Here is a 15,548-nt window from a genome sequence, read left to right on the forward strand (position 1 = left end):
GGCTGTCTCGTCATTGTTGGTAATCAAGCCTAGTACTGCTGTGTTGTCTGCAAACATGATGATTGAGTTGGAGGCGTGCATGGTCATGCAGTCATGGGTAAACAGGGAGTATAGGAGGGAGCTGAGCACGCAACCTTGTGGGGCCCCAGTGTTGAGGATCAGCAAAGCGGAGATGTTGTTTCCTTCCTTCACCACCTGGGGGTGGCCCGTCAGGAAGTCCAGGACCCAGTTGTACAGGGCGGGGTTGAGACCCAGGCCCTCAAGCTTGATGATGAGCTTGGAGGTTACTATGGTGCAGAATACTGAGCTGTAGTCAATGAACAGCATTCTTACATAGGTATTCCTCTTGACTAGTGGGACAGGGCAATGTGCAGTATGATGGCGATTGCATCGTCTGTGGACCTATTGGGGCGGTAAGCAAATTGAAGTGGGTCTAGGGTGACAGGTGATATGATCCTTGACTCTCAAAGCACCTCATGATGACGGAAGTGAGTGCTACGAAGGCTAAGGTAATTTAATTCAGTTACCATAGCTTTCTTGGGTACAGGAACAATGGTGGACATCTTGAAGCATGTGGGGACAACAGACTGGGATACAGAGAGATTGAATATGTCCATAAACACTCCAGCCAGCTGGTCGGAGTATGCTCTGAGGACCCGGCTAGGGATGCCATCTGGGCAGGCAGCCTTGCGAGGGTTAACACATTTAAATGTCTTACTCAAGTCAGCCAGAGGAGAACTTGGTAGCTGGTCGCGTTGGTGGCACTGCGTTATCCTCAAAGTGGGCAAAGAATGTTTTTAGCTTGTCTGGCAGCAAGACGTCTGTGTCCTCGACGTGGCTGTTTTCCTTTTGGAGTCAGTGATTGTCTGTAAACCCTGCCACATACTCCTCATGTCTGAGCCATTGAATTGCGACTCCACTTTGTCTCGATATTGACATTTTGCCTGCGATTGCCTTACGGAGGGAACGACTACTCTGTTTTCTTCCCCCGTCACCTTGCCATGGTTAAATGGGGTGGTTCGTGCTTTCAGTTTCACACGAATGCTACCATCTATCCACGGTTTCTGGTTAGGGTAGGTTTTAATAGTCACAGTGGGTACAACATTTCCTATACACTTCCTAATAAACTCAGTCACCCTATCAGTGTATTTGTGTATGTTGTTCTTAGAGGCTACCCGGAACATATCCCAGAAGTTATCCCAGCATCCCAGAAGTTTGAGTAACAACGGTCCAGTATTTTTTCCAGTGCGGGTGCTACAGTCAATATGCTCATAGAATTTAGGTAACCTTTTCCTCAATTTGCTTTGTTAAAACCCTCACTTACAATAAATGCAGCCTCAGGATATATGGTGTCAGTTTGCATAAAGTCCTTGAAGGCAGTCGTGGTATCGGCTTGAGGGGGGATATACATGGCTGTGACAATAACCAAAGAGAATTCTCTTGGGAGATAATACAGTCGGTATCTGATTGTGAGGAATTCTAGGTCAGGTGAACAAAAGGACTTCCGTTACGGTATGTTGTTACAATTACACCATGACTCATTAATCAACAAACTTTCCTCCTCCGCCCTTCTCCTTCCAGGAGAGATGTTTATTCCTGTTGGGCGCAATACACTGAGAATCCAGGTGGCTGTACCGATTCCAAAAGCATATCCCAAGAGAGCCAAGTTTCCATGAAACAGAGTTTGACACAATCCCTGACATCTATCTGAAAAGCAATCCTTGCCCTGACCTCGTCAACTTTGTTATCTAGGGACTGGGCATTAGTGAGTAATATACTCGGAAGCGGTGTATGCACCTCCTAAGTCTGACGAGACTCCGACTCCCTCTTCTCCAGTGGCATTGTTTTGGGTCGGCCTCTGGGATCAGTTCAAATGCCCTAGGGGGTGCGAAGGAAGGGTCCGCTTCGGGAAAGTCATATTCCTGGTCGAAGTGCTGGTAAGTTGACGTCGCTCTGATATCCAATAGTTTTTCCCGGCTGTATGTAATAACACTTAAGATTTTCTGGGCTAACAATGTAAGAAATACATTAAAAAAATAAAATACTGCAAAGTTTCCTTAGGACTAGAAGCAAGGTAGCCCTCTCTGTCTGCGCCATTTACATTGGGTTAGGGAAAACAGAGTTCAGTACCATTCAAAATCCTGTGTCCCTACAAGGTTAGTTATACAAGACTGTGCATGTGTGCCCGTACCTCGGTCTTGGCGGTGGAGGGTTTCTTGTTTGCCTTGACGCTGGGCGTGCGTTTCACAGGGACCTTCTCCACAATGTCCTCATCAGAATGCTCTGTGGTGATGCTCCTGGTGTCTGATTGGTCCGAGCTGTGTTGCGATGATTCGTCAAGATGAGGAGCCGCAGATGAGGAACGAGCTGTGGGATTGGAAATAGGGATTGTAGGCTGTCATAATGAAAAGGGATTGTGAGCTGTCTTTAGGAGAGGGATTGTGGGCTGTCTTTAGGAGAGGGATTGTGGGCTGTCATAATGAAAAGGGATTGTGGACTGTCATAATGAAAAGGGATTGTGGGCTGTCATAATGAAAAGGGATTGTGGACTGTCATAATGAAAATGGATTGTGGGCTGTCATAAGGAGAGGGATTGTGGGCTGTCTTTAGGAGAGGGATTGTGGGCTGTCTTTAGGAGAGGGATTGTGGGCTGTCATAATGAAAAGGGATTGTGGGCTGTCATAATGAAAAGGGATTGTGGGCTGTCATAAGGAGAGGGATTGTGGGCTGTCATAAGGAGAGGGATTGTGGGCTGTCATAAGGAGAGGGATTGTGGGCTGTCATAATGAAAAGGGATTGTGGGCTGTCATAATGAAAAGCGATTGTGGGCTGTCTTTAGGAGAGGGATTGTGGGCTGTCTTTAGGAGAGGGATTGTGGGCTGTCATAATGGAGAGGGATTGTGGGCTGTCATAATGGAGAGGGATTGTGGGCTGTCATAGTGAAGAGGGATTGTGGGCTGTCATAATGAAAAGGGATTGTGGGCTGTCATAATGAAAAGGGATTGTGGGCTGTCATAATGAAAAGGGATTGTGGGCTGTCATAATGAAAAGGGATTGTGGGCTGTCATAATGAAAAGGGATTGTGGGCTGTCATAATGAAAAGGGATTGTGGGCTGTCATAATGGAGAGGGATTGTGGGCTGTCATAATGGAGAGGGATTGTGGGCTGTCATAATGAAAAGGGATTGTGGGCTGTCATAATGAAAAGGGATTGTGGGCTGTCATAGTGAAAAGGGATTGTGGGCTGTCATAGTGAAAAGGGATTGTGGGCTGTCATAATGAAAAGGGATTGTGGGCTGTCATAATGAAAAGGGATTGTGGGCTGTCATAATGGAGAGGGATTGTGGGCTGTCATAATGGAGAGGGATTGTGGGCTGTCATAATGGAGAGGGATTGTGGGCTGTCATAATGGAGAGGGATTGTGGGCTGTCATAATGGAGAGGGATTGTGGGCTGTCATAATGGAGAGGGATTGTGGGCTGTCATAATGGAGAGGGATTGTGGGCTGTCATAATGAAGAGGGATTGTGGGCTGTCATAATGAAAAGGGATTGTGGGCTGTCATAATGAAAAGGGATTGTGGGCTGTCATAATGAAAAGGGATTGTGGGCTGTCATAATGAAAAGGGATTGTGGGCTGTCATAATGAAAAGGGATTGTGGGCTGTCATAATGAAAAGGGATTGTGGGCTGTCATAATGAAAAGGGATTGTGGGCTGTCATAATGAAAAGGGATTGTGGGCTGTCATAATGAAAAGGGATTGTGGGCTGTCATAATGAAAAGGGATTGTGGGCTGTCATAATGAAAAGGGATTGTGGGCTGTCATAATGAAAAGGGATTGTGGGCTGTCATAATGAAAGGGGATTGTGGGCTGTCATAATGAAAAGGGATTGTGGGCTGTCATAATGAAAAGGGATTGTGGGCTGTCATAATGGAGAGGGATTGTGGGCTGTCATAATGGAGAGGGATTGTGGGCTGTCATAATGGAGAGGGATTGTGGGCTGTCTTTAGGAGAGGGATTGTGGGCTGTCATAAGGAGAGGGATTGTGGGCTGTCATAATGAAAAGGGATTGTGGGCTGTCATAATGAAAAGGGATTGTGGGCTGTCATAATGGAGAGGGATTGTGGGCTGTCATAATGGAGAGGGATTGTGGGCTGTCATAATGGAGAGGGATTGTGGGCTGTCATAATGGAGAGGGGTTGTGGGCTGTCTTTAGGAGAGGGATTGTGGGCTGTCTTTAGGAGAGGGATTGTGGGCTGTCATAAGGAGAGGGATTGTGGGCTGTCATAATGAGTGAAATCACATTCCCACTAGTGGGTCAGGTTTCTAGGTTCTCCTATCAGACACATGGGGAGAAACTCAATCGCTCCAACGCAACCCATCTCCTTACCCTCTTTCTCAGAACCTATTGGATGAGAAGGTCAAAGGGGAGTGAACTCTGATCTTCTCATCCAGTGGTTCTGAGGAGGTGAGGAGAGAGGACGTAAGGAATAAAGGAAATGCAACATTCTCCCAGGGTTGTTGAACAAGAGTGAAGGAACAGGCACCAGTCCTACAGCTACTAACAGGAGCCTGCTCTTCAACCACATGAATGTCTCCCTTGTTTTATTTCCTGTTCCGTCTCTTTTTCAGACTGACTATCAGTCTGTCTCTCTGCTACACCAGTTTTCCCCTTTCCTGGCTTTCATCCCACAGTGCCCCTTAACTCAATTTATTCCCTTTCTCCATCCTTTCTCTACTTTCCTCCCTCAGTTTTTCCCCCTGTAGTTACAGACTGCCAACCTCACCGAGACAGAAAGACTGAGCTATTCAGTCAGACAAAGACCCCCCTCCTCCCCACTGACATCACACGGTCCCCCCCACCTCTGGAAAGTTTCCTCCCTGGCACCCTGCAGTGCTTTAAAGCACATGACCCCTCCCTCCCCCCACCCTGTACCAATAAGAGCTATTAGACAATGAGCACATAGTACACAGACAAGTCAGCATACTGTAATGCCATGACTAAAATGGCTGTCATTTCCTGTTTCCTGACATTGTGACCACTGATCTGACAGGGGAGAGCAGTTCTCTTGAATATTTGTAGTAACTTAAGTAAATACCTGCAGTCAGCTGATGCAATACGTTAGGAGATAAAGCAGATTGCGTTCTTCATTTCACCTGTCACGTTATGAAGCTTACTGTTCCCCAGAACAGTTGAGCAGGTCATGTGTAGGTTTGTAAATAGCACAACAGCAGAAAGAGGGAGCTGGTGAGTCCATAGTGTTTCTATATCAATCAGCGAGTCTGTTGTGCGGCGCACATGAGGTGATGATACACTTGTATGCAATTCACTACTAAATGTTTGCCATCAGATATGTTATAAACGGTTTCCTGCTGTGTTTGAGAAGTCAACGAGCTAAGGATGAGTTCTGTACAGCAGCCATTTTTTACCAGTGCATGGTACCTACTCTGGCGTGTGGTCTTGGCGCGGGGCAGCGTGTTGGCTCCAGTAGCCATGTCATCCAAGGCATCTCTCCTCATGCGGGGGTCAGAGGAGTGCAGGCCCATCTCCTCCCCATCGTTGATCAGAGTCAGGTCCTGCATGCTGAAACTACGCAGCTTGTCCGACAGCACACCCTGGCCCTGCACACAACACACACACCCCTCAAACACTATGGGGTATAGATGTACGCATATACAGACCAGGGCTTCCGTTAGCTGGTAATGGCCGGCTTTTGGGGCGGCAGGAACCCTCGAGCTGACAAGGTAAAAATCTGTCGTTCTGCCCCTGAACAAGGCAGTTAACCCACTACAGTAACCCACTGTAGGCCATCATTGTAAATAATAATTCTTAACTGACTTGCCTAGTTAAATAAAGGTTAAATTAAAAATACAAAAATATAGAAAAATTCTAATTGGCGCCAGCTAATTTTTTAAAAAATCGTCCGGGAGAAGAAAAGAAATCCCATTGCAAAATAACACTTTTTTGCCTATTCATTGATGGAAATACATCTGACTGGTTCTGCTTGTCTATTCGGTTGATTTGCATCATTATGTGGCATTAAATTGCTGCATGTGTATTTTTCTAATTTATCATCACACACGCACAGTATACAGATACAGAGCCTTTATTTGAGAGGAAAATCTGTCCAGCTCCTCAAACAGCTTGTTTGTTGCTGCTGGAGTGAAATGTGCTTTTATAATCCCAATCATTGCACAACATTTCTAAATTCAATCTTGTGTTAATGGCCATGATTAAAAAGTACTATTTTTTTTATTTCTCAACTGGTAATTGAATGAAGCACGCTTCCCATTCGCCATTCAAGTGCAATGACAATGGTAGGCAGGCTTCAGCGCATCACACACACTACTTAGCAATGAGCTGGAGGCAGTATGCATTTTGAAAACATACACATAATTATTTGAAAGCTGAACATTTTACTTCATACTATGAGGCATGTCTTACCTTGCTTCAAAGTAGAATATCCTAAATTATTTTATGAAGACTTCCATATACCATTGAAACCAGTAAACTCCCTCATGTTCTATTGGTTTTCAAATAAACTTTCTTTGTCCAGTAGCCAAACTTGTATCCTAGTCATATTAGCAACCCATGCTAGCTGCATCTTTAGATCTCCCCTCTTTCTACATTTCTAACAGCTATATTCATCTCTGTCACATGAAACTGCACTGTGTTTTCCCACTAATTGCATTATGGAATGAACATTTGCGTGTAGCCTACTGCCTTGGCCGCATTGCTGCGCTTATAATGCGAAGAAATACTAGTTTTAAGCTAAACATTCTGATCGGTTGCATCAGCCTCATAGCTTTTTCAATTTAATGTATTTTTATGTAGCCTAGACATACTGGTTGTATGACTTTGGGATCCATCATCCCACAACTGTCCCAGAGTGTTTGGAACAGGCCATTTCTTTCTCACACAGATCGACAAGATTAGTAACAGAATAGGTCAACGTTTCTACTATGGAGGATCGTAGATTGGCATAGGCTAGTGATTGTGATGTTTGTTACTTGGCTGAGGAAAAGTCAAATGGACAGTTATTCTAACATCTTCAAAGTGCGCATTGGAATTTGGTAAGAAGATCATCGCGTTGCATGTTCTGTTAAGATGAATTACCATACTACAAATGTGACTTCTGCCATTTTGAGTACCATGGGTTTACGCCCTAATCAGGTTACGCACCCAATCCAATGGGTTTGGTAAATTTCTCAAGTTAACTTTTAGCTCAATGCGTGATGTGGGAACTTCGGAATGGGGGAAAATGTCATGGTTTGTCTGTCTAACTTGCTATCAGCTTGTGAATAATGTAAACTGAAGCTTTCAGTGTTACCTACGCTTGTAAAAACACTACACGTTGCTGCTGCTGTATGTCTCTGCAGACTCTATTCACCCATTGCACACGATAACACGTTACGTAGTTTAGTTACGTAGTTTAGTTAGGTAGTTTAGTCAGCCAAACAACATATTTTGTTCATTTAAAATCCGGCAGTTGTCGACTTGGTTGTAAAAGTGTTCCAACAGGAGAAACACTAGAGACTCCTATAAAAGACTCTTGTATTTATGTCAATTGTTGAGCTCATTACAATTACTATCACTGTCTTCTTAAGACTCATTTGTATTTATGTCAATTGGGCATGGGGTCATTGCATATACACAAATGCATCACAGCAAATAGACTGCGTGTATAATAATAATGATAAAGTAACACCAATAATACAGTTGTGACACAGACACTCCAGTAAGCATTTAAAAAGGCAGGCTGCTTATGTACCCACATCAAAGAATGCTCAAGACCTCACTGCAGCCCTTTCATATCACATCGCAAATGACATGGTGCCTTCTCAAAATGTTGAGAGGCCTGGCTTTCTAAGGCTGATGAAGGTTGCGGTGCCTTACTACAACGTGCCATCACAAACATTATTTTCCAAGACTGAAATCCCAAACCTGTACAACCAGGTTCAAGCTGATGTTGGAAAAAGTTTGGCACATGGTTTGCTGCCACTACTGACCTCTGGACCAGCGAAAGCAGGGGTGGTCAACCCTACATCAGCTTCACTATCCATTACCTCACCCCACACTGGCAACTGGAATCAAACTGCCTGGAAACACAGTTCTTCCCAGAAGATCACTCAGCTCAACAGTGTTTTTTGAGAATATGCTGGAAGAGTGGGGGATCAACAAGAAAGACCTGGTCTGTATAACCACAGACCACACAACAAACATGACCAGGGCTTTTGAAGAGCTCCCAGATCTGTGGCTTGGGTGCTTTGGCCATCATTTGAACCTGGCCATCTCAAAAGGATCTGAAAATTCAGAGAGGTGACACAGCAGTCAAGGCCTGCCGTCATCTGGTCCAAGGCTTCTCGTGGAGCTGGAAGAAGAGAACTGAGAGAAAAGCAAGCTGCCCTCAACATACCACAGAAGGCTCTGATCCATGATGTTGCGACCCGATGGGGGATCTACAGTCGTAGCAAAACATTTTGAGAATGACACAAATATGATTTTTCACAGGTTGCTGCTTCAGCATCTTTAGATATTTGTCAGATGTTACTATGGAATACTGAAGTATAATTACAAGCATTTCATAAGTGTCGAAGGCTTTTATTGACAATTACATGAAGTTGATGCAAAGAGTCAATATTTGCAGTGTTGACCCTTCTTTTTCAAGACCTCTGCAAATCACCCTGGCATGCTGTCAATTAACTTCCGGACTGATGGCAGCCCATTCTTGCATAATCAATGCTTGGAGTTTGTCAGAATTTGTGGGTTTTTGTTTGTCCACCGCCTCTTGAGGATTGACCACAAGTTCTCAATGGGATTAAGGTCTGGGGAGTTTCCTGTCCATGGACCCAAAATATCAATGTTTTTTCCCCGAGCCACTTAGTTATCACTTTTGCCTTATGGCAAGGTGCTCCATCATGCTGGAAAAGGCATTGTTCATCACCAAACTGTTCCTGGATGGTTGGGAGAAGTTGCTCTCGGAGGATGTACCATTCTTTATTCATGGCTGTGTTCTTAGGCAAATTGTGAGTGAGTCCACTCCCTTGGCTGAGAAGCAACCCCACACATGAATGGTCTCAGGATGCTTTACTGTTGGCATGACTCAGGACCGATGTGCTCACCTTGTCTTCTCCGGACAAGCTTTTTTCCGGATGCCCCAAACAATCGGAAAGGGGATTCATCAGAGAAAAGGACTTTACCCCAGTCCTCAGCAGTCCAATCAATGTACCTTTTGCAGGATATCAGCCTGTCCCTGATGTTATTCCTGGAGAGAAGTGGCTTTTTTGCTGCCATTCTTGACACCAGGCCATCCTCCAAAAGTCTTTGCCTCACTGTGCTTGCAGATGCACTCACACCTGCCTGCTGCCATTCCTGAGCAAGCTCTGTACTGGTGGTACCCCGATCCCGCAGCTGAATCAACTTTAGGAGACGGTCCTGGCGCTTGCTGGACATTCTTGGGCGCCCTGAAGCCTTCTTCACAACAATTGAACCGCTCTCCTTGAAGTTCTTGATGAGCCGATAAATGGTTGATTTAGGTGCAATCTTACTGGCAGCAATATCCTTGCCTGTGAAGCCCTTTTTGTGCAAAGTAATGATGATGGCACATGTTACCTTGCAGGTAACCATGATTGACAGAGGAAGAACAATGATTCCAAGCACCACCCTCCTTTTGAAGCTTCCAGTCTGTTATTCAAACTCAATCAGCATGACAGAGTGATCTCCAGCCTTGTCCTCGTCAACACTCACACCTGTGTTAACGAAAGAATCACTGACATGTCAGCTGGTCCTTTTGTGGCAGGGCTGAAATGCAGTGGAAATGTTTTTGGGGGATTCAGTTCATTTGCATGGCAAAGAGGGACTTTGCAATTAATTTCAATTCATCTGATTACTCTTCATAACATCCTGGAGTATATGCAAATTGCCATCATACAAACTGAGGCAGCAGACGTTGTGAAACATGGGATGTGTTGTGTTAATATTTGTGCCATTCTCAAAACATTTGGCCACGACTGCACAGACTTGAGCTTTTCCTCAGCCAACAGCAGCCAGTCTGTGCGACCCTGGTTGGAGAAAGAGGAATATGGCATCTGATGCCCAAGGATGCCGACATAAGTGTAATGGAGCAACTGTGCCAGCAAGTGCCATGCACTTGCCTCAGAGACACGAGTGACACTGTCAGTCATCAAGCCTGTCCTAGACCACATCACCCGTGATGTTCTGGTGGAAAGGATATGGATCCATCCCTGACCAAGGAGATGAAAAGGGTAATGAGAGAAGGCCTTAACAACAGATGCAAAGAGAGTCATGCACATGGCTTGTTTCATTGACCCCCACTGCAAAATGAGCTTTTTAGATGAGGCTGCAAAAGTTGACACTGACAGCTGTGTCCAGGAGGCCTTGAAGCAGGCAGGTGCACCACCAACACCCCCACAGCGACATCGGAGGGGAAAGGCATGGCTGGGTTGCTGAGAAACATTACCTCAACAAGGCAGCAGAGAGATGAAGAGGGTCAGATTCCGACCTCCCCAGAAGACAGAGTGAAAGAAGAGATCAAGGTCTACCTGTCTCTGCCACCCATTCCAGCAGATGAGGATCCACTGGTGTGGTGGAGGGGCCCTGCATCAGAGCTGCCTCACCTTGCCAGGGTTGCCAGGAAGATTTTGTGGATCCCAGCAACCAGTGTGCCATCAGAGAGAGTGTTCAGTGCCAGCGGGCACATCGTCTCCTAGCAGATCACTACTTAAACCGGGCAAAGTAAATATGCAGACATTTTTACATTTCAATCTCAAGTGAACAAAGATGCAAACATACAGGATGTTAAGGCCAGCAGCACTGGATGTATTTATGAAGGAGAGAACGGACATACAATCAGTGCTGTTCATTGGATGCGTTTACATATATGGTTGTGTTGTTCTTACATGCACATTGGATGCGTTTACATATATGGTTGTGTTGTTCTTACATACACATTGGATGCGTTTCATATATGGTTGTGTTGTTCTTACATGCACATTGGATGCGTTTACATATATGGTTGTGTTGTTCTTACATGCACATTGGATGCGTTTACATATATGGTTGTGTTGTTCTTACATACACATTGGATGCGTTTCATATATGGTTGTGTTGTTCTTACATGCACATTGGATGCGTTTACATATATGGTTGTATTGTTCTTACATGCACACTGGATGTGTTTACATATGGTTGTGTTGTTCTTACATGCACACGGGATGTGTTTACATATGGTTGTGTTGTTCTTACATGCACATGGGATGTGTTTACATATGGTTGTGTTGTTCTTACATGCACATGGGATGTGTTTACATATGGTTGTATTGTTCTTACATGCACATGCGATGTGTTTACATATGGTTGTATTGTTCTTACATGCACATTGCTTTACTTGTGTTGCTTTCATATGCACATTTGATTTGCTTACTTAAGGTTGAGTTCATTTAAACCTGCACTAGGGAAAACATGTACCTCTCATGGCCACATGGTGCCATCTTTAATGTTAATGTTATTATTTTAATGTTTATGCAGAAAGTGCATAGTGCTGCCCATTTTATTTGTTGCTTTTCAATATAAAAATGGGTGAAATCAATTCAGTGTGTCAGCACTAAGAAAATTAACAGCACATTTTAACAATATCGCGATAATACTGATAACCGTGATCATTTGGGACACTGTAATCGTGGTATGAAATGTTAATAGCGTTTCATCTCTAATAGTAGGCTAAGTCTACCTACATATTTATTGAAAAAGGCTACGGAAAATAGGGATAGGCAAGTAATTTGGCATGTCGCCCAGCTGTGCACTGCCAGTCTTGTTCAAATAGGTTAAGCTATCTGTAATAAAATCTAAATATATAAAAACTATCGTCTGTCACATCATGATGTCATTGCCATCGATGTCTGTCAAACATAATTGATTTCCGATTACATCGTAAAATCGCTTAACCCTACAAGACACCAGAGTTATTTATTGGCAAGAGCTCTCAAACTATACAATAGACACTATCACTAACATTGATATACAGACTTATTGGTATGACTAGGGCTGTTACTGTGACCATATTACAGCCACACTGGCAGTCAGGAGTCATGACCGCAGTCACATTCCACATGAAGTTTAGTCGGTAACTAAGCTTCTCAAACTGCCCTCTGATGCAGTTGGTCATTAGTAGCTTAACAAACTTGCTAACAGCCTGGTACTCAGCATTCTATTGGCCGGTACTCAGCACCTCTAATCACTCTGACATCAATGCAAATGCATCCGAACATCACACAGCATGGTACATGCCCATGGGACACAATATATCTTCACACTACCACAAGGAAACACCATATGCAGACAGACACACATATTACCCTGCAGAGCATACACATCTCAAACATGATGACACATACACACACCTCTGGCCAGGGCCTTGCTTACCTTGCTAGCTGCGGTGACGGCAGCAGTAGCAGCCAAGTTCAGACCTCTCTTTCCAAACTTCATCATAGTCTCATAACTACGGTCTTTAGCTTGGGTGATGTACTGATCGATCTCCTACAGGACAGAAGAGGGTGGAGACAGAGAAACATACTGTATGAGTCAATGCATCTAAAGTTGAATTTGCAGGCTGACAGAGAGCTGGATCTTATTGTGACCTCTAACCTTCTCCTTGTTGGACAGGGTTAGACGTTACCGCTATATCGTGCATCCCTAAAGGTAAATATATCGGAATCAGACGATATTAACTAAAAATGCCAGTATCAGCCCGACGTCTAGTTTAACGCCAATGTGCAAAACCGATGTCAAAGGTGACGTGCATACCTATACGACGCAGGTAGGTGACGTGCATACCTATACGACGCAGGTAGATGTCGTGCATACCTATACGACGCAGGTAGATGTCGTGCATACCTATACGACGCAGGTAGATGTCGTGCATACCTATACGACGCAGGTAGATGTCGTGCATACCTATACGACGCAGGTAGATGTCGTGCATACCTATACGACGCAGGTAGATGTCGTGCATACCTATACGACGCAGGTAGATGTCGTGCATACCTATACGACGCAGGTAGATGTCGTGCATACCTATACGACGCAGGTAGATGTCGTGCATACCTATACGACGCAGGTAGATGTCGTGCATACCTATATAACGCAGGTAGATGACGTAATGACACCATGAAAAATACAGCGCTACACAGCATTCCTAACCTAGTCCACAATGTCTGCTGTGTGGATCTATTTAAGTTTCAAAGGAAGATAAGAAAAGGGCCATATGCAACGTTTGTGCTGCTATCACTTCCCGAGGGGAGAGAGTGAAACCTTTCAATACCACAAACCTAATTGCTCATTTGAAAGTGCATCACCCCCAGACGTTCAGCGACTACTTAGAACAAAAGCAGAAAAACTAAGAGCACACTTCCAACAACTAAACAAATTTATGTCGAGTTGTCAATTGAAAGAGTATGACTCAGAAGTGAAATCCATTAATGCCAAGAAAATGGAATTCCTTGCCCTCGACAATCAACCGTTCTGTCGTGGATGATGTTGGCTTTCGCCGACTGGTGGAGCACCTCGAGCCCCAGTACACACTACCAAGTACGCGTTATTTTTCAGATGTTGCCCTGCCAGAGTTACACAGTATTGTTTAAACTCACATCAATGAGCTCAGGGATGCAAACTAGTGAGGGCCCAAAAAGTTTCCTTTTTTGTTATTGCAAAAATCCCTTCTAGGCTGAAATGCAGGTTAACTAATTATAGAAAATAATATGATCTAAATGATCAGTCTCTGTGTGTAAAATAAGTTGTTCATGTGAACTTAACTCACAGCTAAACAAATGTAAAGAAAGCAATCCAATGTTATTTGTTGCCTAGACTTTACTGCAAATGACACTCAAGCCCTGAGAAAAAAGCAATACACTAATATTGCAGTTAGCCATGACAGCCTTTATAATAGAACACTTCTGACCACACACACACACACACACACACACACACACACACACACACATCTAAATATTGCACTTGGGGAAAAACATGTCAAGTAGAATGAATGAAACAAACAGGCACTCTGTTTTTGCTCTATTATAATGGCCACTATAGTAGACATCGATCAACAGGCTGTGTGTGCAAAAATAACATGCACCGATTACAAAATGTAATAATCCCCCCCTTACTAACACACGTGTTATTGTCAAGTTCAACACAACAAAAACAATATATTCGGGCTACACTGCATTGTACACTTTCTGCCTGTAGACATGTGTTCTACAATGTGCCAGCAGAGCATGCTGCCCTTTGTTGTCATAATTGAGAGTACACCTTGCATTACCCTTTTTATCCACTGTATAGAAGTGAGAAAGCGGGAACATGTGTGCTGTTCCTTTCACCTCTAGTGGCATCCAGCTTAAGCCAGGCCCAGCTCCAGCTACACTTGTTTAATAACAAGCAACTCATTTCCACATAATTCTCGCATTCTGAAAACTAACCACATACTGTAAAGGGGAAAAAAATTATCCACAGATAGTAGTTAGTTCATTAGCTAGTTAACATGCCACACAGATTGCCAGGGTCCAGTAAGCAACTAACACGTTATAACTTGAGAAACGGCAAGGAGTCGTATAACGTTACCAGTTAATATTATAGCGAATTGGTTAGGTTACTAACGTTAGCTGTCTGACTTTATTAGCCAGCCAATTTTCCCACTTTGATCAGAAATGTTGGCTAATGTTGCCGAACATTTCTCTGGCTGGCAAATGGATCATTCGATCCAGCTAGCAAGACACTTAACAATGCTAACGATACTTGTTCCACCACACTTTTTCCCTCACCTCAAACTTTCCAAATGCCAGTTGTTTTTGGTTACAGCTCATGAAGTACGCTTCATCACCTTCTCAACCTCGTCTCAGTGGTCAGACTTCTCACCTACCTCTTAGTTATTGTTCAGGGGACGTGCTGCTGTAAGTTAACTGGTAAAGTGCCTTTCAACTCTCCCTCATCTTTCCAGAGCGAGCGCTGATGCTGTAGCTAGCCAATTTCGTCTCCTTCAGTTGCGTGCTGCATTCTATTATGTGAACAATTGGCTGAGCCTTGGATACAGCCAGTATTGCTCCAAACGCACATCACTAGTTCGCATACAGCCAGTAGTGATCCAAATCCCCCACCCAAACTTTCCTCATCGGATCTACACAAATCACGTAGGTCACCTTTGTTCGATTCAAAACTGTGCATTTTGCCAAAAGGTGACTGGTTTGCATCCCTGATGAGCTATTAGCTTCACGACTGACATTTGGACCAGCGATATCAGCCCTATGAGCATGCCGAGCCTGACAGCACAGTGGGTCGACGAGGATTTCGTACTGAGGAAAGCCGTATTGCATGTTCAAGAATGTGCTGGTTTTCATACCACTGCTGCCATTTCAATGGCATTTGAGAACATGTTTGAAACATGAACACACTAGGTAGCTCCATTCGAACAACTGACTGGAGAAATAAGCTCTTCAACTGTGTCTGTAGCAGACACGATACCTTCTGTCATGGCATT

The 15,548-nt window shown here is 44.2% G+C and overlaps 1 protein-coding gene across 3 annotated transcripts in view; it reads right to left on the minus strand.

Annotated features, from left to right (window-relative positions):
* LOC109878753 (receptor expression-enhancing protein 2-like) overlaps positions 1 to 15,548 on the minus strand; it is a 33,916-nt gene that overhangs the window by 5,922 nt on the left and 12,446 nt on the right. For all 3 annotated transcript variants that reach the window (XM_031789887.1, XM_031789886.1, XM_031789885.1), the window contains exons 5-7: positions 12,440 to 12,553; positions 5,445 to 5,619; positions 2,192 to 2,367 (exon numbers count right to left, since the gene is read on the minus strand). In XM_031789887.1, coding sequence (XP_031645747.1) covers positions 2,192 to 2,367; positions 5,445 to 5,619; positions 12,440 to 12,553 — 465 coding nt within the window. The remainder of the gene's footprint in view (positions 1 to 2,191; positions 2,368 to 5,444; positions 5,620 to 12,439; positions 12,554 to 15,548) is intronic.

Source organism: Oncorhynchus kisutch, linkage group LG15 (assembly GCF_002021735.2).
Source record: "Oncorhynchus kisutch isolate 150728-3 linkage group LG15, Okis_V2, whole genome shotgun sequence".
In the NCBI taxonomy this organism is placed as follows: Eukaryota; Metazoa; Chordata; class Actinopteri; order Salmoniformes; family Salmonidae; genus Oncorhynchus; species Oncorhynchus kisutch.